The sequence below is a fragment of the Diplotaxodon limnothrissa genome, linkage group LG3 (genome assembly GCF_057381915.1).
Source record: "Diplotaxodon limnothrissa isolate DT_005_m linkage group LG3, D_limnothrissa_male_GT1.1, whole genome shotgun sequence".
In the NCBI taxonomy this organism is placed as follows: Eukaryota; Metazoa; Chordata; class Actinopteri; order Cichliformes; family Cichlidae; genus Diplotaxodon; species Diplotaxodon limnothrissa.
Window position 1 is genome coordinate 37,815,247 of NC_140598.1, and position 26,768 is coordinate 37,842,014.

The following is a 26,768-nucleotide window of genomic DNA, read 5'->3' on the forward strand; positions in this document are numbered from 1 at the left end:
TTGTTGATAACATAATGATAGAAACTGTCTGGTGTGAAGACGAGGAGAGTGCCAGGGTCACAGGTCATAGAACTAGTAAACACATTTGAAGGGAGTAAGTGAACATCCATATTCAGCCCGTTACACAATTCCTCCATAACCAGGAACACATAATTGTTTGTTTACTCTTGGTTAGCATAGTTAACTAAGAGTAAACTACGTATTAACAGCTGTTTTTGTTCCCGGTTAAACTGTTTCCTGCTGAATGAAAATATTTTTAATGTTAGGTTTAATCCAGAGTCAGCTAATCTCAGCCAAACCGATTTTCTCAGGAACAAATAAAACACTGTTAACATTAGTGGTGTGCAGATTGATACTGAAATATCGATTCTTTCGATACCAGTAATTTATGTTCTAGAATTGATTCTCATATTAAAATATCAACATTTTAGTACTTTGGGGTAAATTTGTAGTTTTTAATTAATCAGAACACAGTGGAAAGAAACTGTATCATTCGGATCATCTAAATTAGAAGGAACTACTTCCTCTTATGCCTTTCATAATCAGATGTGAAATACAGCTGTATAAATGTGTTGCAGCCCCCTGGCTTGCGCACTCACAACAATGGCTGAGTGTAAACGGAGTCACGTGTGGACGTATTTTACCTCCACAAACAGCCAAGAAACTGTTTGCGATACACGTGGCAAGACAGTGAGTTGTTGTGGCAACACCACTAACCTTGTCGTAGAAAATGATGAGCTTATGTTGAGGCAAACTGAAGAGGAGGAGAGGGACAGGTGCTGCTAGGGCGAGACGTCTCTCGCGGAGTATCTTGAGGTTTTTTTATTTATATATGATAATTCTGCATCATTAAGCAATAAGAACAAGTAGTCTGATGCCTTGCAATCATTATGAAGCTATATATCTATATCTATATCTATATATCTATATAATATATATATATATATATATATATATATATATATATATATATATATATATATATATATATATATATATATATATATATATATATATATATATATTACAGGGCGTTGTTGGAATGCTACTACGCAAGTAACCCCGGCGGAAGGGGCTACATGAATAGGATGAGGGACCTATGGATTCTTCGATACCCAACATCCACAATGACGGCGAAACAACTAGTAGCTCAGTGTTCCAACATTCGAAAGAAGGGACTGCTCTCACAGCTAGAGATTGACGAGGTACAACACAAATGCTACGGCAAGGAGGAGTCAGGACGCCAGGTCAGGGGGGAGATATCATCACCCCCACCCGAGATTGGGTACATAGCCCCAAGTGCGATAGGAGAAGGATCGTTGAGTGCGAGAGGAACTGACCTGAAAAATAGGATCATGGCCAAGCTTGAAACCTGGATCCCCCGTAGCCGGTTACCAAGATTACGTGAAGTACCCTCAGAAGGTCTGCTAGATGATGTTAATGCAGCACTACGGGCAATACCTACAACCACGATTACCGACACTAACAAGCTGATCTACAATACGGCAGCAGTGATCAGTGAGATGCTTGGCTACAAGTTGAACAGCCACAAGGGGCAGTACCCTCCATGGAGAAGGAGGCTAGAGGGCAAGATCAAAGTAGCACGGAGGGAGGTTAGCCAACTAACGGAGTTGCAGAAAGGTGCGACAAATAAGGTGCCTAAGAAATACAGCAAGCTGTCCATACCTGAGGCCTTGGAAACTGCCAAGCAAAGACTCACAGCCTTGGCCAGCCGCTTGAGGAGGTACACCAGAGAGATAGAAGGCAGGAGAATAAACCAGCTGTTCTCCACAGAACCAGCAAAGGTGTACTCTCAGTGGCAAGGGAACAATAAGAGAACAGCACCACCAAGGCTGGAGACGGAGCAATACTGGAAGAGCATATGGGAGAAGGATGCAACCCATAACGGCAATGCTCAGTGGCTAGTGGATCTGAGGGCAGACCACAGCGACCTCCCTGAACAGGGTCCAGTAACCATCACAGTGGCAGATATCCAAGAAAGGGTCTCCAGTATGAAGAGTTGGACAGCACCAGGGCCCGACATGGTTCACGCCTACTGGCTGAAGAAGCTGACTGCACTCCACGAGCGTCTGGCAGCACAAATGAACCAGCTGCTAGTTAACGAGAGACACCCGGAATGGCTAACTGAAGGCCGGACGGTCCTGATCCCCAAGGACCCCAAGAAGGGACCGGTCCCCTCCAACTACCGACCAATAACCTGCCTCAGTACTACATGGAAGCTCCTGTCAGGCATCATATCGGCTAAGATGAACAGGCACATGGGTCAATACATGAGCGGGACACAGAAAGGAATTGGCAAGAATACCAGAGGTGCAAAACACCAGCTACTGGTAGACAGAACAATCAGCCGAGACTGCAAGACCAGACTGACCAACCTGTGCACTGCCTGGATTGATTACAAGAAGGCCTATGACTCAATGCCCCACAGCTGGATACTGGAATGCCTAGAATTGTACAAGATCAATGGGACCCTAAGAGCCTTCATCAGGAACTCAATGGGGATGTGGCGTACAACACTAGAGGCCAACTCCAAGCCCATAGCACAAGTTACCATCAAGTGCGGGATCTACCAAGGAGATGCTCTGTCCCCACTGCTGTTCTGCATAGGCCTGAACCCCCTCAGTGAGATCATTAACAAGACTGGCTACGGATACCGACTATGGAACGGAGCAGTTGTCAGCCACCTCCTGTACATGGATGACATCAAGCTGTATGCCAAGAGTGAACGAGACATCGATTCACTGATCCACACTACCAGGCTATACAGCAATGACATTGGAATGTCGTTCGGACTGGAGAAGTGTAGTCGGATGGTAACAAAGAGAGGGAAGGTAGTCAGAACTGAGGGGATTGAACTACCAGAAGGCAACATTGCAGACATAGAGGACAGTTACAAGTACCTGGGGATCCCGCAGGCAAATGGGAACCATGAAGAGGCCGCTAGAAAGGCTGCAACCACCAAGTACCTGCAGAGGGTCAGGCAAGTCCTGAGGAGTCAGCTGAATGGTAAGAACAAGATCCGGGCCATCAACACATACGCCCTGCCCGTGATCAGGTACCCTGCTGGGGTAATAGGCTGGCCAAAGGAGGAGATAGAAGCCACTGACATAAAGACAAGAAAGCTCCTTACCATGCATGGAGGGTTTCACCCCAAGTCCAGCACCCTGAGGCTGTACGCTAAGCGGAAGGAAGGGGGCCGGGGACTGGTGAGTGTCAGCACCACAGTCCAGGATGAGACAAGGAACATCCAAGAATACATTGGGAAGATGGCCCCAACTGACCGAGTGCTCAGTGAATACCTCAGGCAGCAGAAACCCAAGAAAGAGGAGGGAGACGAGGAACCATCATGGAAGGACAGGCCCCTGCACGGTATGTACCACCGGCAGATAGAGGAGGTGGCTGATATCCAGAAATCCTACCAGTGGCTGGACAAAGCTGGACTGAAAGACAGCACAGAGGCACTAATCATGGCAGCACAAGAACAAGCTCTGAGTACAAGATCCATAGAGGCTGGGGTCTATCACACCAGGCAAGACCCCAGGTGCAGGCTGTGTAAAGATGCCCCAGAGACAATCCAGCACATAACAGCAGGGTGCAAGATGCTAGCAGGCAAGGCATACATGGAACGCCATAACCAAGTGGCCGGCATAGTGTACAGGAACATCTGTGCCGAGTATAACCTAGAAGTCCCGAGGTCAAAATGGGAGATGCCCCCAAGGGTGGTGGAGAATGACCGAGCTAAGATCCTGTGGGACTTCCAGATACAGACGGACAAAATGGTGGTGGCTAACCAACCGGACATAGTGGTGGTAGACAAACAGAAGAAGACGGCCGTAGTGATCGATGTAGCGGTTCCGAATGACAGCAATATCAGGAAGAAGGAACACGAGAAGCTGGAGAAATACCAAGGGCTCAGAGAAGAGCTCGAGAGGATGTGGAGGGTGAAGGTAACGGTGGTCCCCGTGGTAATCGGAGCACTAGGTGCGGTGACTCCCAAGCTAGGCGAGTGGCTCCAGCAGATCCCGGGAATAACATCGGAGATCTCTGTCCAGAAGAGCGCAGTCCTGGGAACAGCTAAGATACTGCGCAGGACCCTCAAGCTCCCAGGCCTCTGGTAGAGGACCCGAGCTTGAAGGATAAACCGCCCGCAGGGGCGTGCTGGGTGTTTTTATTATTACAATTACATAATACAATTACATATTGGATTTTGAAATACAATGAAACATTACGTGTTTGTACAGAGTGTCAGTTATGGATCAGTATCGTCGATATCACCCTGAATTTTACTTGGTATCGTATCGGAAAGGAAATCAGTGTTTAAAACACTGTTCGAAATGTTAATGTTTGAAATAAACCAAACATTAACACTTCAAAGTTATCTAAGAGACTTATATATCATGTTTAACTTGAGTAATGAAAGACCGCGGGGGGTTTTGAATCCGCTCTTCTCGCCGGGCTCTAGTGATCCTTGACCTCTTGGTCTGCTATCAAGCTGGTGGGTAACAGACGTCTTCGAAAACATCAGAGCACTTTTGGAAATATCCTGATAAATCGAGCAGATATTTAAAGTTTACAGAGATACATTCTTTCCTGAAAATAAAGTTCATTTTGTGACCCAGAAAGAGTAATATTTAATATTTAAAAGTGTTTAGCCGCACTCCTCCACCATTGCCGCGTTTGAGTTTTGGACGAAATGTATTCTGGGATATTTAGCTGCACCAAAAACACAAAAAAATCCCCACCAATGCATGTGATCGAGCATGCATTGGTGGGAATTTTTTTGTATTCTCAGCTTGATGCGTGCTTTGAATTGGAACAGTACTTGGTCTCCGATTGATGACGTATTACGAGTACAGAAAACTCCAGTATGTTTTGTTCTCTTCTAATCAGACAAATAAGGCAATGACTTTCTGCAAACAGTATTTCTTATAACTCAGCAGTATACTGCATCATAAAACAATATCATTCATTCACAACAAGTCAGCAGTTTAATGTAATGCAAATCAGTTTAACTAATGCAATAGTTATCAGCTTCTTCTAATTCAGGAGAATGATGCAAACTAAAACTACATAATAATTCACAATCTTTAATTAGGGGTATAACATGGCATAAAATAATATTATAATCTAACAACGAGAACACAAGTACGCATATTTAGACGGGGCCAATATTTCCAGGTGTTTCACTCACTTGATGTATCAGGATTACTCCACGTTCAAAATTACTGACAAGTTAATGTCACATGATAAGCAGTCACATGTCTACAAAACCTCAACAGAGACAGTTTAAGAATTAAATCCATCCTGCTGTGAAAGCACATTTCACTGCACCTTCACTCCTCCCAGTCCACTTGTGACAGCCTGATTGCTCTTCACCGAATATGGTACAATCACAAAACTCATCGTCACGCCCCCCAAGTCCTCTGACACTGGAGCGGCCAAACACACTATTTCTGGTTTCCACTTTCAAGCAAAAATATCTTGTGTTAAGGAAGCAGATCTCAGGACTCTAATGTTAATATTCCTCTACATGCAGTGTTGATCAAAAGAACCAATAATCAGTTTTCTCAGTTTACAGGATTCTCTTTGTTCTCGTTATGATGGTCAGGAGGTCCTGACAGGATATGATGTTATTCACAGTGATGTCAGAAACAGTAAAGCTTTAAACTTGGATTCAATAGATTTATTTCACTGCCTTCATTACTAATGCAACTTAACTCATCTAATAATGGAGTCAGAAAACTTCCTCAGATCAGTCAGTGGAAACCGTTTGATCAACAATGTGAATGAGACTTTTGGAGTTCACTGTCACCCTTGTGTTGTCCTCGGGCCACAAATGGTCTCGAGGTGAATGTTAAACAAGTATATGGGAATCCCGAGGACAACACATGATGGACAAAATAATGAGACGTGATCCAAGAAATCATGAACTTCATGCAAGTCTGTTCATTCATGACTATAATCATAAACTCGATGAAGGAAACAGTTTTTCAAGTTTACATTATTTTGAAGGTAAACAGACTGTCGCTGATAATGAAACACAATGAAACCATCGACCTCACAGCAACGTGAAGCTGATTTGAGATGTTTAGCTTTATTTCATTTCCTGTGATTCAGTTTTTTACTGAATGGCAGTTTGTAATGAAGTATTCACGTTGATTTTATGATGATGATTATGTATGATAAGCTCTGATTAAGCTGTAGCGTAGAACAGGAGGTGATGCTTTTCTTTTCTTACAGAATCAGTGGTGTTTGTGTTCTTCGATCCACAGTGATCTGCTGCTTTATTCTCTGATCTCATACAAACTCTCAGAGTGTAGCTGTGAGTTCAGACCCTCAGGATTCATTTAGAGACTTAAACTTTGTACTTGAAGCTTTAATGTTTTGATTGATAAGTTGAAATTGTGTTATGAACAAATGTTATTTTTCTATTTATCTATTTAAAAAAATAATTAATAGTACATGTAAACATATTTTATGGATTTATAAACGTACATTTTAAAAGCAAAACACAGCAGTGTTTGAGTCTTAAGAAGTGAAACACAACACTGACTCACACACTTGTAATCATAACTCAACGTGTCATAAATGTTTCCTGTGCGCTGCAGTTTCTTCTGTTTCATAGTTTCTACATTATTGCGGCTCCAGCTCAGCTCACACCTCTGAATGACAGGAGGCAACATGACGTTTAGAGGATACTGGTGACTTATGAAAGTAGACTGGTAATAATCACTTTCTGATATTTGATACTGACTCTGCTGACAGTTGGTCTGTGTAGATCAGCAGAAATGTTTCATATAAATGTGAATTTAGAGTAAAACAGACCAAAGAAAACAGTCGGACACTTTCTGTTTGAAAGTTTATTAGGACATTTTTAGTTTGATGTTTCAATTCAAATGGTTTTGTTCTAAAACTCAGAGACTCAGAGAGAAAATGTGAATTTAAAAGTAAAACTCTGAACATAACCTGCTCCTAACAGTTTTTTTTCTCTTATTCTGATGTGTTGTTGGTGTAATTGATTTTAATGAATGTGAGAAACCCAGATGTGTTTGTGTCTCTGCAGTAGAGAGACGAGGAAGGATCGGCCTCTACTGTGGACTGACAGCAGCTCTGCTTGTAAAATTGTTTGCTGCAAACAGGAAAATCAAATCAAATAATAATAAAAATAGTATTACACATATATTATGAATATTAATTATTAATACACTGTGATAGTTTGATATTTATTGTTGTCTCAGACCTTGAAAGTTACAGGTGTTTTAGGCTGAGCCTGTGGAGCAGGATTAGAGCTGTCGCTGGTTTTGGGTTAGTGACAGTTAAACCGGTGCCTGTGAAGTCGTTAAAATTAGATCTACTTTAATAATCTGCTTCAACTGGAACCCAAAGTGGGAACTCTTCCTGGGTTTAATGTTAAACTTAAATGTTTTCATTCAAAACCACAAAAACTAAAACACTGTGCTTAAAACTGTGCTTTTCCGAGATCATTTGGAGAAATAAAAAAAAGCCAAAAAACAAAAACCAATATTTCCTGTGCTCTGTCTCGTTCCCCATGACCAGGCCATATATATAAAATAAGAAGAAGCTGAGGTGTAAACAGGAACCAACAAAGTTTGTGCTAAGTTCAAGCATTTTAGCCAGTTTAACTGTGGCAGGTTGCGCTCTGTTACCATTTACGTTTACCAGCTGAGGCGCAGAAAAGATCACAGACTGGGAAACTGTCGGACCAACACAGGAAGTCTCAGATGCAGAAGTTTTACTGTGTCCAGGGCTGGCTGGGCAACACCGGAAATGTGAAAAGACAAAACAGGTTGGAACACAAACCAGTCACTAGAAGGAGCATCGGCTACAGGACAAAGTCTTCGACTGTTTGTGCTCCTCAGCACGCACTGTTTTATTTACAGCTGTTGATGGTGTGTGGCTGGGCTCAGGCTGGGAAACCTCAGAATCAACAGGCTGAGGAGTAAAACAGTCCAGCGGGGATACAGTGCCAGTAACAGCGTGTAGGTGAGTCTGGGGTGGAATAACAGTCCTTTGTTCAGCTCAACAGCTGGAAAATCCTTATTGGCTAACTCAGAGAAAACACTGCGAGCATTACCATAGAGAGATACAGAGTCCACGGAAGACGAAACAGTGTTACTCACAGTGGTAGATCTGTCATGAAGTGCAGGATCAGAAAGCTCGAGCTCAGCGTGTGAAACACAGTCACTCTCTCCCACGGTTGCAGTCTGCTCAGCTGTACTGGAGCGACGGCGTCGTGAACGCCGTTTTCGGCCAATCTGACAATGTCTGACGTTTTGACAAACACCGGTTCAGGAAGCGCTCCTCTCCTGTTCAGGTGGAGTAGTTTAGTGGACCCGGTTTGTATAAACTGCAGTTTCCTGTTCTTTGAATTTAAATTGTTGTTCTGCTAAATGCAGTTTGTCAGTCTGAAGATATTGTAGCTGCTGCTGAGGGATATCCTGCTGTTTTGTTCTCAGTTTGTTTTCCTGTTTTGTGCTTCTCGTTTGTTCTCGGTTGTGTTGCTGTAGTTCTTTTTGCTGCTGTGTGCGTTGGTTTGTGTCCTCTACATTCAGTGTGGTTTTGTGCAGTTCTGTCACTTGAGCAGTGACCATGTTCGATGTCTTAAATGGAGCCTTAATAATTTAAAGTGCGTGTGTGTGCACCTGTTTGAGGTGGGGTTAATTGTGTATTGCTTTTCTTTGATGAAGCATTGTTTAATTTTGTGTGTCTTGAAAAGTTGTGAGGTTTATGCGTTGTTGTTGCACAATTTTGCTCATGTAAAGTTTGAGGTATTTGTGGCGGGGTGTGGTTTGTGGCTGCAGGGGAGGAGCAGCGGGTTCAGGGTTGTGGTGTCAGTGAATGCTGTTTTTGTCAGCTGGCAAACATCATCTAATCATTCTTCCCTGTTTCAGTAGCACCCCGGACTGATCCAGGACCGGATTCCCTTCACGATTGAGTGCACGTTCAAAAGCGCCTGAGTTGATCTATTTTTTTTAAATTTATTTATTTGATGGATCCGCCTTCCCCTTGTGTCGACCATTCTCACCTGCTGGTAAGCCTCAGTCCTGAACTCCTCTTCCCTGTATGGTTGAATGTGTAGGTTTTTTTAAAAAAAAAAGTTATTCTCTGTCTGAATAATAAATCTTGGAAGCACATCTCCTGCCTCACTTTAGTGTAAAGAACCTTTGTTCAAAAAAATAAACTGTTGGTAGATCCACTTTTTACAACGAATCATCCATCAGTAAAAATCTAACTCAAATCAAATACAACAAATTCAACATTCATAGAAAAAATCCAGCCCAGCAGGGATCAAACATCTGATCAAACACCAGGGTTGGACACAGACTTTCTAATCTGACATCACAAAGTTATTCTGAAGCTGTAAATCTAATTAAAAACTCCCCAAAACTACTAAGAGAAAACCCTTAAAAGGTTCAGTGATAGAAGGAAAATCCTTTACATGTAAAATCAACAGAGGTTCCTGATAAATAGACTAATAAACAGAGAATAGCTGAACAGTTTCTGTGACACAGACGTAAAAATGCATAAATGCTCCACGATTCTCATTTCTATCCATCATCTTGAACACTGGCTATAAATGTGTTCACTTCATTATTGTGTGATTTGGTTTCTTCACGTGTCTCCTTCAGTGCAAATAAAGGACTGTTAGAGTGTGTGCTGTGTGTTTTTCTGAAGCATGACAATCCTTTCCAACAAGTATTTCCAGCTGTTTGTCTCCACTCTGCACTTTAGTCTTTCTTCCTGTCATGTCTTTGTTTGTCCACCAGGTGTCTCCCTCAGCTCATTTTCTCGAAATCAGAAGCTTCAGATTTGTGGCGACGCTCTGCCTGCCAGACACAGCTCAGGGCAAAGAAACATGTCTATCCTCCACAATATACAGGCCTGTGTTATTTAGTTTTATATTTAAATGTATAAATAATCGAGTGTGATCAAACTTTTCATATGAAATATAAAATTAAATGTCAAACATTAAGTATTTAATTTTTGTTACATTTTAAAAGTTTTAACCTCAAAGACATTAAGTTTACAGTCATATATGATAAAGAAAATCAACAATCTTCACATTTCAGAAACTGGAACCAGCTTTAAATGTGACTAAAATAATGATAAAACAATCAATTCTCTAATCATTGACTAACTGATGTGTTAAGTCTAATTGTTGAATGTTGCCATTGTGTTTCTTAAATTTGTACAGTCTTAGTTTAAGCAGCTACACTGTGCTGGGGGAGGTTTTATTGTAGATACATCCTATCTGAAAGATCTGTTTCTTCTGATGTAAGCTTCCTGGGTTTATGACCCTTTGGTCAGCAGGAGGTCACACACACACACACACACACACACACACACACACACACACACACACACACACACACACACACACACACACACACACACATTCTCACATAACACACACACACACACACACACACACACACTTACATACAGTGCCTTGTCTTTGTAACCGAAGGGGGTTGCAGGGGGAGCTGTTTTGTAAACTATTGTTTGAAGTTTGTCAATAAAAGGCAGCGAGAGGAGGCCACCAGTGTGGTCATTTCGACGTGCTGGTCACAGATGGAAGGGCCTCCCTTGCGCAAGAAATCGATCGAACACTGTTGCCTTGTTTTTCTTTCATGGGAATAAGTCCTGGATACAGCGGGGTCTGAGTTTAGACCCAACATGATGAATCACTGCAACTCCAATATATTGTTGCATTTGACAACCCACTACAGCAACTACAGAATAAAAGCACTAACCAGACTGATGACAGATTTCAAACATGCTGAATATGAAGAGTAGTATCATTTAAACTCACATGATTATCAGCCATAAGAACAAATTCAGATTTATATTGATGTAAGGTATATAAATGTAAGTACAGTTTGAATCAGTGCAATATTATTTTCACACATCAATGGACCACTGAACTTCTCAGCTTCTAAAATGTAAAGCCTCATTTAGAAACTACACAAGTACATATAAGGGTCAGGGATCAACATGAACCTGTCTTCTCTGTTTGACTTTAATCAACTCTACAGTGGCTCCAGGTCCAAGCCAAAGTCCAGCATAGAGCGGCTGAGTGAATGTGGTCTGGACTCTGTGGAGGAGAGTCATGGTTTCAGAGACGCTGTAGAAAGACAGAATACCTGCTCTGTGATCCAGGTACACTCCTACTCTGGAGGACCGAGGACCTGAGAGGACAGTTTGGACTTTGTTGTGTCGAAATTTATAACTGTTTGTGTCACAACGTAATGCCCAAGATTTGTCATTGTTTCCAAATAAACATTCATTGCCCGTCCCCGCTCTGCTGATATTCTTGTATGCAATTGCTACACGAACTGCTCCCCCTCTCCACTCCACCTCCCAGTAACAACGTCCAGTCAGACTCTCTCTACTCAGGACCTGAAACAATTCAGTGAATCTGTCTGGATGATCAGAATAAGACTGTTGTTGGTACATAAATGTTACTTTTCTGTTCCCCTCAGATAATAACAGATGTGTGTTTGCTGTGTTTGGATCCAGTGTGATTTCATGTGAATATTTTAAGAATCCAGCTCTGGTCTTTGGCTCTGCTGGTGACAGTAAAACATCCTCTTCAGTGACTGTCAGTGAGATGTTTGTCCATTCCTCTCTCAGAATGTCCTGTAGTTTATCTCTGGTCTCTGACACAGCTGCTGTCACATCCTCAAAGTAGCTCAGAGGACGAATATTGATGCTGGATGAGTGTGTAGACTCACTGAGTGCTGACAGTGAGGGGTAGTTGTGTAGAAACTGGTTGTGATCCTCTGTGTGTGAGAGCTGCTCCAGCTCGCCGTCTTTCCTCTTCAGCTCAGCGATCTCCTGCTCCAGCTTCTCCTGAAGCTCTTTGACTCGACTCACTTCAGTTTCCTGCTGGGATCTGACCTGCTGCTTCACATCAGAGCTTCTTTTCTGGAGGAGACGGATCAGCTCAGTGAACATCTTCTCACTGTCCTCCACTGCTTTATCAGCAGAGCCATTGATGGCCTCCACCTCCTGTTGAAGCAGCTTCACATCTTTCTCTCGCTCCTGGATTCTCTGCTGGATGTTTAGTCGTCTCACCTCGAGCTCCTTCTGCTTCTCAGTCCTTTCTGCTGCAGCTGGGACTGTTTCATGGCCTTTATGTTCATCCACTGTGCAGAGATAACAGATACTCTGCTGATCAGTACGACAGAAAATCTTCATCACCTCATCATGACGAGAGCAGATGTTCTCCTGGAGCTTCTTGGAGGGGGCCACCAGCTTGTGTTTCTTTAATGGAGCTGCATCATAGTGAGGTTGGAGGTGTTTCTCACAGTAAGAGGCTGGACAAGATAAACAGGACTTGATGGCTTTCAGCTTCCTCCCAGTGCAAACATCACAGGCCACATCTTCAGGTCCAGCATAGCAGTGATCAGCTGGAGCAGCTTGGAGTCCAGTCTTCTTCAGCTGCTCCACTAAAGCTGCTAACATGGTGTTTTTCTCCAGGACAGGCCTCGGTATGAAAGTCTTCCTACACTGAGGGCAGCTGTGGATTCCCTTCCTGTCCTCTTCATCCCAGAAACCTTTAATACAGTTCCTGCAGTAGCTGTGTCCACAGGTTGTAGTCACCGGATCCTTCAGTAGATCCAAACAGATGGAACAAGAGAAGGTTTCTCGGTCCAGCTGAACTCCTTTCTGTGCCATTTCTCCTCTCAGTGTCAGTGACTGTGTGAGTTTCACTTCCTTATAACTGAAACTAGTCTGAGCTCTGATCTCAACAACATGTTTCTGCAGTGAATGGAGCCTTTCAGCTCTTACACGTCACCACATGTTGGTTACACCCATCTTCAAAGTGCAGATCTGAAGGGGAGGGAACAAGGAAACACGTGGACAGAGAGGAGGTGCTGTGTTTAAGAGCAGGAAGAAGAGGGAGGGTTATCAGGCTGTGCTTCACTCCAGGAAGAGGAGCAGTTTGAGAGCGATACTGTGTGTTTAACCCTTTTTATTTACTGCAGATCACAGAGCCTGTGTCAGCTCAGCTCAGAATCAAACAGTGAAGCTGACCTGTGTAAGTCAGCAGGTCAGACAGTATGTTAATGAGGGCAAATCTACAAAGCAGTAATGAACTTTTCATAAACCACATTTAATACAAATCTATGATACGTCCATAAGTCTGCACCGTCTGAAACCTCCTCACATTTCAGCCTCATTTCTCATCATATTGTAATCTACAGTTATTTATGGTTCAGTGAGTTTTGCTTGGAGTTTCCAGCTTCTGAGAGCATTATTTACATCACTGAAGTATTTATGATTCCCCTGGTATAAAAAAGCTTCACAGTAAAATCTCATCTTTGTAACATTCACACTGAAACATGTTTACTATACTGCATGATAAAGACAGCTGAACACGACGTCCCCAGAAACATGTTTTATTATCAGAAACAGACAAAAAGAATCAGCTTTCCTGCCCTACAGTTTGATGGTTCAAAAGCACGAAGGACAAAAAATGTAAAGAAATGTAAGAAATCCGTCCTCTCCTCATCCTTCACCACCCTCAGGGTGACCTTCATTTTCTTTGCTCTCTTTACCTTCATCATCCTCTTCATCGTCTTCTTGCTCACTGTCTGCTGCACACACACACACACACACACACACACACACACACACACACACACACACACACACACACACCTCTACATCAATGAAGGAAACAGCACAGATATGCTAAAAGGGTCCAGGTCATGTTAGTCTAAGTGCCTGAAAAGAAGTTCAGTTTCCTTCTTTTTAAGATATCCAGGCTGAACTTCATGACAACAATTCAAGTGTCTACCAATGAGAGTTCAGGATACTGTGATTGATCTACGACGGGGTGGTAAATACATCAGAGGGTGACCTCAAGTGTTTTTATGTCTAGTTAACAGAAAAAGTAGGAGTATAAGCAATGTTTATAAAATTAAAATTTTATAAATTTTGGAAAACCAAAATTATAAAACACTTACCACTGTAAGTGGTTTTCCTTTGGCAGATAAATTGCCATAAAGCTGGGTTTTCTTTGTTTTTTTGTGTCCCGTTTGGATCTTTAGCCATCAGAATTGTTGTCTTAAGGCCAAGAAAGATGCCAAGCGGATTTATTTTACCAAGTGGATCATCATGGCCTTGGCATATTGGTCCATTTGATTGACCTTTATTATAATTATGAATTTATTTTATTTTCGGTTGCTACAAACGGGACAGACATGACTAGGGGTAGGATATGACTCTGCTAATAATAGGACTGCCTGTTTCTGTCTTACGGAAAACCACACTCAGATGTGTGTTATAGCCCAGTGTGTTCAATCATGACAGAATCTGAACTGAGACAGGCAAGCAATTGGATGTAACCAATGTTTCTGCAGGACTTTATAAAAAGCCATTAAACTAGCTGTTAAACCACACAGACTTGGTGTCATCATTGTCTCTAAATGTCCTTCAATAAAGTGCTGAGAAAAGGATGTGAACAATTGTGTGCATGTTAGATTCTTTTTTTCTTTTTAATGACGTTACAAGAGTTTCAAGCAAACCTTTCTCCCTTTGTCGTTGTGGGCACTGTGTGCAGGATTCAGAGGTGAATGACTGTAATCCACTGTGGAATAAAGCTGTAACATGACAACATGTGGAACAAGTGAAGTAAAAACTTTGAGGCTTTACTGTAAGAAATGTTTTGTGAGTCTGATTTCACTAAAGAGGGAAAAAAATCATGTGATGGAACCCTGTCAGTGTGACAAACACTTATATAGTGTTGTTTTCAGTGTTGAACTATTCTCACTGCTGTTATCCAGTGTTGAAGTCAAACTTCATAATTTCATGTACAGTTTATTGGTCAGATTATCAGAATGAGCCTAAAGGTGGACCCAAGGAGCAGACTCACACAGACGAGGAGAGTGAAGAAGGATTTTGTATACAGTTAGGTGTGACTGGAGCAGATTACACAGGATGTTCTGAAAGGAGCAGAAACTTAACTGATGAAAATGAACTGATGACAACAGTACAAAGGTTGAAGTACCACATGTGCTGTCAGTGAAAGCTGCAGCTGTTTTAGTGATAAATTAATTCCATGTTACCAGGCTGTAGAGGGCTCTGAGGATTTAAACCGTTTTAGATCCATTACACTCACAGTCTTATGTTAAAATCTCAAAGGACAGCATTATATTTTTGATATTAACAGTAACTCTGGGCCTCTGTAGAGTGTGCAGCCGATCTCATCGCTGTTTAAAAATGTATAATAAAACCTGAGGAGTCCTGAATCATTCAATTCAATTCAATTTTATTTATATAGTGCCAAATCACAACAAAAGTCGCCTCAAGGCGCTTCATAGATACAGATACATAGATACATAGATACATATGACCCCCCTATGAGCAACCACTTTGGCAACAGTGGGAAGGAAAAACTCCCTTTTAACAGGAAGAAACCTCTGGCAGAACCAGGCTCAGGGAGGGGCGGCCATCTGCTGCGACCAGTTGGGGTGAGAGAAGGAAGACAGGATAGAAGACATGCTGTGGAAGAGAGACAGAGGTTAATAACAGATATGATTCAATGCAGAGAGGTCTATTAATACATAAGCTACTGAGTGACAAAGGTGACTGGAAAGGAAAAACCCAATGCATCATGGGAATCCCCTGGCAGCCTACATCTATTGAAATAATTTTTAAGAGATGATTTCCATCTCTTAAAAATCCCCTTCTCTCCTAAAGGAAAAAGTCACTGCCTTTATAACCAGAGCACTGCTGTTTACTCCATCTCAGTCAGTAAAATCTGTCTGTGGATGTTGGTGTGTGCAGAATGTGAGTTTAAAGAAGAGCAGACAGCAGCAGTAAGTATTTTATCTGTAACTCTGTTTTTTGATGTCAAACGTCTCTGAGAGTGTTTAAAGTGAAATCTCTGCTCTCATTATTATTAGATATAATGTTATTATTTTACCAGCCAGGGCTGGACTGGGACAAAAAAAATTGACTAGAGACCGGCCCACCAAAAATGTGACGTCATTCAGGGGTAAAACCGCAAAGGATTCTGGGAACTTGTGGCAAGAGGTACTAGCGCATGCAGGCTTTCAATTGAACTCAGTTACACAGTGATAAAAAGAAACACAAAAAATGGCAAGAAGCTGTTGTATTATTAACTGCAATAGCCGGTGTTGTGCCAAAAAGTGATTGTCTGCAAAAAACTGATTTCCGGTATTTGCCAAAAACTGATTGCTCGTATTTAAATTGCTATAAGTAACTTGTTGGGCTATAATATGTGAAACATATGTCAAATGCATCCCTCATGGATGACATAAAGTCATCTCTCCATCTCCATCGCTCTCTGCTGCTCATCTGTCTCCTCTATCACAGACTTCTCCACTTTTGATGGTAAATCAGCCTGGTGCAACATGTAAGGATTGGCACAATTTGTTAAGATTTTGAGGAGTTTGAGAAACTAACTTTAAGCATAAAATAAAATTTACTATCAGTAACTTAATTGCACCCGCCCAGCAGTATATAAACTCCGTCATGCTAGCTAGTACGCAGTACCTGTTATTCTAAGCGACTGTAAAAAGTCAGCACAACGAAAACAAACTACAACTAAACTTGGTTTATATCTGACACAGATAGACAGCAGGTCATAATTTCTTACCTGAAGTTCAGTTCCTCTGCCACTATGACCGGCGGCCGCCTCGGTCTCTCCTCCTCTTGCCTCCCCTTTCCCTTATCCACCTGCTGGCCTCCACCACTTGCTGATGTTTCTAAATCTGTGGAAGCTCTGCCATAGCTACCGCCAAACAATTCAGTTATTTTTACACATTTGGCAGCGTCTGCCTGAAGGGCTTGTTTCTTTTGGCCCTAATTTTTTCTGCACCTTCTTTCCTTTTTTTGTTCTCCATTTTCTTTAGTTCATCTATAAGATTGCTAAACAAGGGGGAGGGTGCATCCGACCTCCTCGGCTGTAATTGGTCCAGCCCAGAGTCGATCATGACCAATTGGCCAATCCAACACCTTTCATTATATATACCCTTCCAAAAAAAAAAAAAAAAAAAAAAAAAAAGATCGGCCCATAAAAACAAAAAATCGCCAGCGGCGGCCTGATGGCCAGTCCAGCTATGTTACCAGCTGATGTTAGTCTGATACAGACTGTTTGTATCGTTTATTTTCACACAGTTTGTCCTGCTTCTTTTCTTTTCTCTCTCTCTCTCTCTCTCTCTCTCTCTCTTTAATCCATCCATCGTCATTTTTTACAAAGATGAACAAGTGATGATGTAATTTCTGATTTCATTGTAATGTGAGAACTCACAGAGGCACATTTTATGAGTTGCACTTTATATTTTGCTGTCAGCTTGGAGAAACCGGTTTCCTTCGCCAGTCTGCATCCCTGACAAGCTTCAATGAAAACACCGAAGAGACAAACAATCTAGAAACAACTCGAGTCACACGGACTTTCCATCGACATGAGTCACAAAATAACCCAAGAGACTGACCTTTTGTATCTGACATTTGTTTTTGATTTTATGGTGTTTTCCTGGCTGCGCGGTGATTATCGCTGTTGCCGCACAGTCCGTCTCTTAATGTTGTAACTCCACCATCAGGTCGGGTCTTTCTGTACATGTTCTCCCCGTGTTTAGATTCTCTTCAAAGTTAGTGGGGTTAGTTAATTGAATTGGTTAATTGATCATTCTAAATTTCCAATAGGTGTGAATGTGAGTGCGGATGGTTGTGCATTAGTGACGACCAGACTGACGACCTGTCTATGTGTACCCTCTCGCGGGGGGACCCTGAAAACGATAAGCAGAAGAGAATAAAAGGATGGAGGTGTTTACCGAAACAGAGCTCCTCTGCGTGGGGGTAAACTGGAAATCACAATCCACAGGAGCCTTTCATACGCCTACATTATCAATGAGTCACAAAACTGCTCTGTGTGCACTAACACATTTCACCCACTTGAACTCACCATCGGTTGACAACAAAACTCAGCCCCCCGGTTAATTCTTACTAACCTCACACGTAAAACATTTCGAGTAGATCATGATGTAAGAGACATTTACTCCGTTGTGTGGACGGTTAAACATTTGGGCACACGATGGGTTCATTCATAAATAAAGAAGACCCGGAGGCAAAACAACTGGAGCGCATGCATCGAAAACGGCTTGTGTGTCCTTTCTAGTGTCTATTATAAAGCTGCTTGTGAAAGAATTTCGACTCTCCACTGAACTTTTTTAACCGGAATATTCGTGATGCCAAACACGTGAATATCCCCAGGTGTGTGGCTGAATGTCTAACTACAAAAAGTGAAAACCAGGACGTCCTAAATATGTATGACCTCATCGTCAGTAAGGGACAGTATAATACATAAAATCAAGTCAATGTTTTCATGGAGACGCTCACAACACTAAGCATTTCACTCCAAGCGTCAAACCAGATATAGTTTTTTTTTTTATTAATATTTCTTTATTTCTTTATTGTGTTTCATATAGGGGTCTGCATTTATTTTTATTCTGCTGATCTCTGTCTATCAGTAGTGTTTATCTAGACTGAACCAACGGGGTCAGTATTTGCAGAGAAATTATGCTAAAAAGGTAAAACAGTAATAATCACTTTTTTATTTTATTGCTATTTTATTTATTTTGTATTTTTATTGGTTGAAGTCAGACTGTAGATTTTTCTTCTTCTAGCTGTACTGCCTGACCTTTGACCTCATGTGTTGATGACTCTTCGCCTCTGTCTCCTCTCACAGGGAGAAGATGATCTGCAGGATCCTGCTGCTCATCATCCTCACCTCATGTGTCTCTGGTTCGTTTACAGCTTCACTTTATGAACTCCAAATAAAGCTCAACAACAGATTTGTTCCAGTTCTCAGTGTGTCTGCTCCTCTCTTTCCCTCTCTGTCTCCTCAACAGGATCATTTGTAGTCAATGTGACACAGACCTGCTATCAGGCAGAGGAGAACCACAACATCACACTGGAGTGGACGTTCACCACCAAACCTGACAGATCCACCAAAACTCTCAACATCCTCTGTGAACTCTTCATCAGTGATAAAGTCTCAGTCCTGTATCATGTTCATGAAGGTGTTGAGGTGTCAGAGTCTCAGGATGCAAAGTTTTCAGGACGAGTCCAGAGTGACAAAGACGCCCTCAGAGAAGGACGAATCAGACTTCAACTGTCCAGACTCAGGACTGATGACTCGGGTCTGTACCTGTGTGAGGTCAACACTGATTATGGCTTCAGTGTTGGAAGATGTCGACTCAACGTCACTGGTGAGTAATAGAATCCATGATGATCCATGGTGAGATGATTTTGTAAAAGCCACAAATGAATTCAGATCAATTTCAGAACTGATTTATTTGGAATAAGATCTGCTTGTTGTTCGTTGTTATATTGATGTTTGTTTTTGTGTATTTCTGGAGATTTTTTTTCTTTAATATTTAAAGGTATTTTAAACTTGTTTATCTGAGTAATTAGTGGCAGTGAGGATCAGAGGGATTGTTTCTGTATTTGCTTCACTTTTTCACTGTATTTTTATACATGTTGGAACAATTAGACTCTTTTTGCATTAACACAAGATATAAATGATTTATGGTTTTTGAATATATTTAACAGTTCACTCATACATTCAACACAACACACCCTGTTCAGTGACTTTTATTATCTTAGATGTTTCTGGTAAAAGGTTCATTTTAGAGGATTTTTTTAATCAAACATAAAAATCCCTTCTCACTCGGTCAGTACTAAACAAACACGTCTCCATGCACCGATAGATGTGTTAAAACTTCTTTCAACGTGGATGTTTTGATGTTTTTAATCTCAGATGTGTTTGTGTCTCTGCAGCAGTGAGGGATTGTCCTGAACCTGAGAGAAAACCTGAGACATCAAACACAGAGAGACGAGGAAGGATCGGCCTCTACTGTGGACTGACAGCAGCTCTGCTACTTCTCTGCTGCTTTCATTCATTTACTGACTGAATAGAAAACAGGATTTCTACTCATCTAATAATAGATGTCAGAAAACTTCATCAGATCAATCAGTGGAAACAGTTTGATCAACAATGTAAACGAGACTGTTGGAGTTCACTTTAATAACATGATGGACAGAATAATGAGACATAGTCCACAAAATCATGAACTTCATGGAAGTCTGTTCATTCAAAAGGAAACTTTATCAAACTGTCACTTTTCAGTCAGAAGATGAAATTTGCTCCATGTTCACTTTACTGATGAGAATCATGTCGACCTCACAGACTTTGTGTGTCTGATATGTATTAATGTGAAACATTAACTGTGTATTTTTATAATATATACTGTGTATATGATGGATTTAATGAGTCATTATGCAGAGACATGAAAACCTGCAGATCCTGCAGAGTTTGTGGGAAATCCAATCCAGCACTGACCCTTGTAATCATGTTCAAATATCAGTAAATGTGCCATAAATGTTTCCTGTGTTTTCTGGAGTTTCTTCAGTTTGACCATTTTCTACATTGTTGCTCCAGCTCAGCACACAGTGAGTTTACAGCTGTTTGTATTTTATACATGAGTTTGTGACAGTGCTTCATTGATATTTTATTTCCTGAAAAACCTAAAAACAATACATTTATAAGCAATAAAGTGCACGAAATGGGACTACAGATGAAAGTAACCTTATGGCTGACTCTGGCATATTTACATTGATATATTCATTAATATTCAATTTAAAATTGAAATGAAAATTGATTTTGAATTTTTTTTTAAATATATTAGGAGATTCAATGAACTAAATAATCTGGCAATTGCTGGTTCATGTAAGGGGACAGCTAATGTTGTCATGTGTTAGGATTGAAAATGTTTGATTTTGTTTACTAAAATAAGTGGTTATAATCATTTTCATACATTTATTGCAAATGTGCTCATGTGAGTTGGCACTCAGTCTTCGGAAGGTCATAAGCTTCGTTCGGTGTGACTGTCCGAACTGATATATTGTGTGAAATGACTTAGCGTGCAGAGGGGTAATTGCAAACACGCTTACACACATAGATAATAAGTAAAATAAGTCCCTGGGTCAGAGAGTTCTGAACATGATATTCTAAACCAACTTTGAATCACTAGAAAAACAATGGATAATAACATTAGTGTCACGGTCCCCGTGTCTCTCTGGTTGGCCCACGCTGGCTACAGGTTTTGTTGTTGTTGTTTGTTTTGTTTTCTTTGTCTCTCCTCCTCCTCTCTGTCTGGGTGGAGCTCGTTACGGGCTCTCGCTCTTGGCCCACGCACCTGTGTGATTGTGTCCACCTGCTGCTGATCTGGCTGATTTCCCCAGCTGCTATTTAAGGCAGTGGCACTGAGCAGCTCACTGCTGGAACGGTGAACCTCCTGAGTTCGTGCTGTTGGCATTTTCAAAAAGAATCCCTTGTATGTATTTTTCTGTGGAACCAACCTTAACTTCTGTGTGTAGATATCCCTCTTCGGGACCAAATCACGGGACCTGCCCAAGTGTGGCAGCGTGTGTGGAGTTTTGGAGCGAGTGCGGCTGAAGAGGAGTGCGTGTGTGCGGAGGAGCTGTGGCGGTGATTGTGTGGAAGAGGAAGCGTGTGTGTGGATTCCCCCCCCCCCCTCCTCTCCCTGGAGCCCTGGACCCCCCCTCCCAACTCACTGTACATATATATAGCACTGAGGTGATCCCTGTTGTGAATAAATCTCCTTTTGTTCTCTCAGAAAGAACTTTCTGCGCGTGAGTCTGTTCAGTAGCCATGACAATTAGATTATCCAGGCTAGGCAGAGAGGTGTCCCATTGTCCCAGCATGGACATTATTTGTTACCCAAATAACAAGCCGTGGGTGACTAAGGACATCAAAGCTCTCCTCAATAACAAGAAGAGGGCGTTCAGAGCGGGCGATAGAGAGGAGGCTAGAACGGTTCAGGTGTTACTGAAGGCCAAGATCAGCATGAGACAGTTGTGGCATGAAGACAACCACTGGATTCAAGCCATCCAACAACAGAGGAGCTGGAGGCAGTGAGGACAGAGCCAGATACTTGAATGTGTTTTCAACAGATTCGACACTGCAGTGAATGCTCACCCCCCTGCTGACTTACCTGTAGCCAGCCTGCAGTCCACAACCATGCCACTCTCTCTCCCTCCCTCTCCACATTGCACCATTGCTGCCTCTCCTCCATCATTCACTTCCACTCGTGACCAGATTCAAAGACAAAGGAGAAGACTCCAGTCAAGCACGTCTGCTGGACCAGACCAGATGAGTCCTGTGTCCTCAAGGCCTGTCCCACCCAGCTTTGTGGAGTCTTTTATAAATTGTTCATGTTGAGTTTGCCATCTTCAGAAGTTTTATGATGACTCTGCAGTGGTTGGATCTATCAGTGTGTCATGGTCCGACAACTGAAGTTTAACAACTTTTCTGCATCAGGATTAAAGTCAGAATGAAAATCCTCTATTTTCTCTTCTTCTGCTTCTTGTCAGGTGAGGACTGATGATCTTAATGTTGCTCTTTAACTTTAATTTTAACTAAAAACATACTCAACTTTATAAAACACCTTATGAAATACATATATTTACTAGAGCTGGATATCTTTAGACCGGTCTTGGTCTCGAATCCACTTTTACGTGGTCTTGGTCTTGTCTTGGTTTCGCTGTCTCAGTCTCGCTGTCTCAGCTCGACATAGTGGTCGGGAGATTTGGAGTCAACAGTATCCATGACACACAACATAACGTTCGATAATGTGTCATCTGCAAAAGCATCAGCTCTAAGAGCCGTGCTTAGAGAGAGCTTTGTAGTGAATCAGAAGAGTCGACTCCCACTGAGCGAGAGCCGGCTCCTCACTTAGTTTCCTTTCACTGCTCAGCTCTCACACCGTGGCTCAGCTATGCTCCAATCCCTCCATATTGTGGCCAATCACATGCGAGGATATAGGATAATATCATTGTGTGAAAAACAGAGAGGGTGAGAGACGCGACAGTCAAGTGGAGCATGCGTCTGTCCTCTCAGTAAGTGAGTGAGACAGTAGACAGCAGTGAGGAGGGCTGTGTGAAAGCAAGAACACATAAATATGCCTGAAACCCGTAAACGAAGCAGCATCTGGCTGCAGTTTAAAGACTTTTTTGTCTCGGTATCGTCTCAACTTTGTCTTGGTCTTGGTTCAGTCTTGACTACAAGTCTAATATCTACACTGTAAAAAAAATCCGTAAAAATACAGTACAATCTACTGTATAAACGTGAAGGAATTTTCCGTATTAGTCATTTACAGGTATTTTTCTGTATTTCTCAACTACTGCAATGCATTGTGGGAAAAAGAACCTGAAAAGGAGGGAAAAGTAAGCGCAAGAGCAGCCATTAGGCTTCTTTCAGGCTTCATCTGGATTTTGGATTCTGAAGTTGGAGAAACTGCCTTCAAATTTCTGTGGTAAGTATTAAAACTCATGTTTCGTTTTATTAAAATAATGTTTTTCAAAAGACTCCGTGTTTTTATTTAGAAAGAATTGTTAATTTATTTGTTAACTGGTTTCGGCTGTCTCCAGACAAGTCAGGAATATTTTGCTGACTCATTTTTTAAAATAATTGTTATTTAGGTTTAACATGACTTAAGCTTTATTTTAGTTAATGTTAAAATAATTTTTACTGTGATACCACCAGTTTTGCCCTTCAGTGGCTGAACCAGTTTTCATAAATATTATAGTTAGCTGTCTGTGTCTCTCTGGGTATTACACAGCTGTGACTGCTAACTAGCTAATTAGCGAAAGTCAGCGATGTGGATAACTGGGAAAGTGAGAACTTCATGGTTCTAGAAATTATTCTAGGACTCTAATAAGTACTGTATCAATACCTGTGTTTTACAGTTGGCTCTACTGTACACTTTAAAGGGTTTCAGGCAAAGTTACACTAACCCTAGTTTAAGCCTCAGACCTTCCTGGCTGACGCTAGCAAATACTAATGTTAGCCTCTGATTTGGGCTGCTAAAGTAAAGACTTTTAGCTAGCTGACCAGCATAGATTATTTCGGTGGTTAACAGACTGTAGTGGTAAAATTATTGAAAGTATAGTTTCACCTCAGCACATTTACAATTACAGTATGTCTATTTTGTAGCACATAGAAATGTTTAGTTAATATTTACAGACAGACACATTTTCCCTGTAACTGTGTTTTTACTCCAACATTTGTTGAAAATGTAATTTATGAAATGCTGAGCAGTATTTCTTGTATGTGGAATATTTTTGTCACCCCACTGTGCTAATGTGATTAAATACTAAAAATTATTACTAAAAAAATTCAATAATAAATCAATAATAACTATTTCTTGATTGAACTATAATGTAAGTGCAGTGCTGGTGTGCAGGGGCTCTATATGCCTTGTCTATATCAAGCTTTTAGCCAAATATAAGCAGAGATATTTGTATCTTTCTTAAAAATCCAGATCCTTACAGATTATTTGAGAAATGGATCAACAGCTATCACTACTTGAAGCACTTTAAGTCCTGCAGTGGAAAAATATCCCTTATTTCACCTTTGATCACACACTTTGGTTTTCCAGTGCAGAGCAATGGCCAAGAAAAGGAAAGACTTCCCCGAGTGAAAAAAAAGATGAAGATACAAGCTGGTGATGATCCAGAGCAGCTGGTCTCAGGAAATGAAGAAAAACCCTGATCACCTTCTCTACAAACACAAGGTGAGTTTAATGTTGTGGTTGATTTAGTTTTTCAAGGTATGTATGTTACTTTAATTATAAACTGCTTTTGTTGCAACAGAATGGTGTTATGTGTATGCAACTCTACGTGAATTATAATCCTTTGTAGGGCTGCGTGATATGACCAAAATCTCATATCCCAATATAAGACGTATCTCTCCTGATAACGATATATATCACAAAATAGTGCATTTTCTGTAAATTCTGTGATTCTCGGGCAACTCGACTTATGTGAAATGTTTTCAGTTGGGCGTCGTGTACCTGGAGTCGAGTGTTTTGACCGATGCATGAAACTATACATTTTTAGACATGGGTTTAAATGGCCACCATTTTCTTTCTGAGTATTTATTACACGGCGTGCTGCAAGGAAAAGCCTGTTCTAACGTTTGAGTCTAAGGATTATTTTGAGCACCTGACGACTCTTTTTTGCTTTTCATTCGTAAACTCTCTCGAAACTCTTTCATGTGATTCTTGTGTAGGTGGTTAAAGAGGTTTGTCGTGTTCGAGTGGTGGTGGGGACCAGTTTGTGGCATAATTTGCATAGTACAGTTTTCTGGGGCGTGTCAGACTTTTCATAACCAAACCATGTCCATGCTACAGAGGTAGCCCCTCATTTAACAATAAGGTCCTCGATTTCTTTTGACTGGTCCTTCTGGTTCTGCCTCATCCTTGCTGGCCATGCTGGTATTCTCTGTGCCTTCGTCTGCGTGGTGACTGTAAGCGCCATTTATAGTTACTTGATGTTTTTATTTGAGGTCATTTGTTTGATGCATATTCTGAAATTTTATGTTTGAGAATAATGTATATCATTTCAGTTTAGTTTGAAAAGTCTCAACAGAAACTTGAGCTTTATTGTGAAAGGTTTATGTGGAAAATAAACAAGCGGACGGCGGAGCCACACGATGGTTTTATCCTCATTGTTGGTAACGAAAGTACGCGTAAAAACAGTCACTTGTCCGTCCATAGTGTGGTTATTTTAAGTATAAGAGAAGGAGAGAACTTTAAGAAATAATATAGCAACTACAGTGACCATCAAAACCATGAAAAAAATATTGCCGTAAACAGTTTATTTTGCAACACCACAAAACAAAGAATAGTGTATAATATGAAACGATAGACATTTTTATATCGTAATCTGATATATATCGTCATATCGCACAGCCCTAATCCTTTTTTTGTTTATGTTGTTTATGCTCTAGGTAAAAAAAAAATTATAAAAATACAAACTTTTTAAAAATGTCTTGTTGTTTCTCTTTTTTTCCTCAGAATAAATTGCGACTAGTCTCAATGGCTGACACGGAGGAGCAACACAGCGACACGTTAACTCCGACTGCTGCAGTTCCTGTATGAACTGAGCAACTCTTAAAATCCAAGGAAAAGCTGAGTGTATTTTACTTAAAGCTCAGATGGACCTTGATGTACTAACATGCAGGCTGCATTCAGGACTTTGTCACACTGTTATATGAAGAGCGGTAACAAGACTTTGTAGTAATTTGTCTTACTATTGTCTTATTTGTTGTGATTTAGGGTCTGTGCGCACTAGCAGAGGTTTTTGTTTGTAACTGTAACCTCGTTTTCAGAGCCTTGTCTAACATTTAATGGTCATGAAATATGTCAGACTTTTTCCTCTACTTAACCAGCTTAGAGAATTTGAACACCGTGGAGAAAAAGGTGTGCATTGAGGATTTTGAACTATGATGTTTAAGTGTTGTCACTGCCGAGGATTCGTGGACACAGATCCTTATTCACTATGCTGCTGTTTACAGTTTAACTTTTCATCAGAACAAGCACTTCTAATTATACTTTGCTCCTCACTGACAAAACAAGTCCCGTAAATACACTTTTATCTTTAAGTTTGGGACAGTAATCTGTCTTAATTTATTATGTGTTGTAGTTATCATATGGGGAAAAGTCCTGTGGTTATCCATCAGTCCTGTTCGAATAAACCCAAAGTTCAGGAACATCTTCTTTAGATCTGTTCAGTTGTATTCATGTGGCACCACTTAAACAGTCAACAAATTTTGACTCAAGTATGTTATATTGTAAGGTAAAGAGCCCAAAGAGTTAATCTCA

The 26,768-nt window shown here is 41.1% G+C and overlaps 3 protein-coding genes and 1 long non-coding RNA gene across 4 annotated transcripts in view; 3 read left to right on the forward strand and 1 right to left on the reverse strand.

Annotated features, from left to right (window-relative positions):
• LOC146635712 (uncharacterized) overlaps positions 1-19,994 on the forward strand; it is a 74,442-nt gene extending 54,448 nt beyond the window's left edge. Inside the window, exons 6-8 of the mRNA XM_085350197.1 lie at positions 18,767-18,822; positions 18,930-19,289; positions 19,861-19,994. Coding sequence (XP_085206323.1) covers positions 18,767-18,822; positions 18,930-19,289; positions 19,861-19,994 — 550 coding nt within the window. The remainder of the gene's footprint in view (positions 1-18,766; positions 18,823-18,929; positions 19,290-19,860) is intronic.
• LOC146635715 (tripartite motif-containing protein 16-like) lies at positions 11,026-12,788 on the reverse strand. The gene has a single exon (XM_085348674.1). The coding sequence runs from the start codon at positions 12,721-12,723 to the stop codon at positions 11,026-11,028; it is 1,698 nt and encodes a 565-aa protein (XP_085204800.1). The 5' UTR covers positions 12,724-12,788.
• A 2,442-nt stretch (positions 19,995-22,436) lies between the features above and the next one.
• LOC146635716 (polymeric immunoglobulin receptor-like) overlaps positions 22,437-26,768 on the forward strand; it is a 44,864-nt gene continuing 40,532 nt past the window's right edge. The window contains exon 1 of the mRNA XM_085350198.1: positions 22,437-22,476. Coding sequence (XP_085206324.1) covers positions 22,437-22,476 — 40 coding nt within the window. The remainder of the gene's footprint in view (positions 22,477-26,768) is intronic.
• On the forward strand, positions 23,308-26,228 carry LOC146635717 (uncharacterized). The gene is made up of 3 exons (XR_014905273.1): positions 23,308-23,417; positions 24,543-24,677; positions 25,962-26,228. It is a non-coding gene; the product is annotated as an uncharacterized LOC146635717 (long non-coding RNA).

Bases quoted from the DNA above. Each gene is read 5' to 3' on its own strand.
- LOC146635715 (XM_085348674.1), bottom strand. From the start codon at position 12,723: ATGGCACAGAAAGGAGTTCAGCTGGACCGAGAAACCTTCTCTTGTTCC.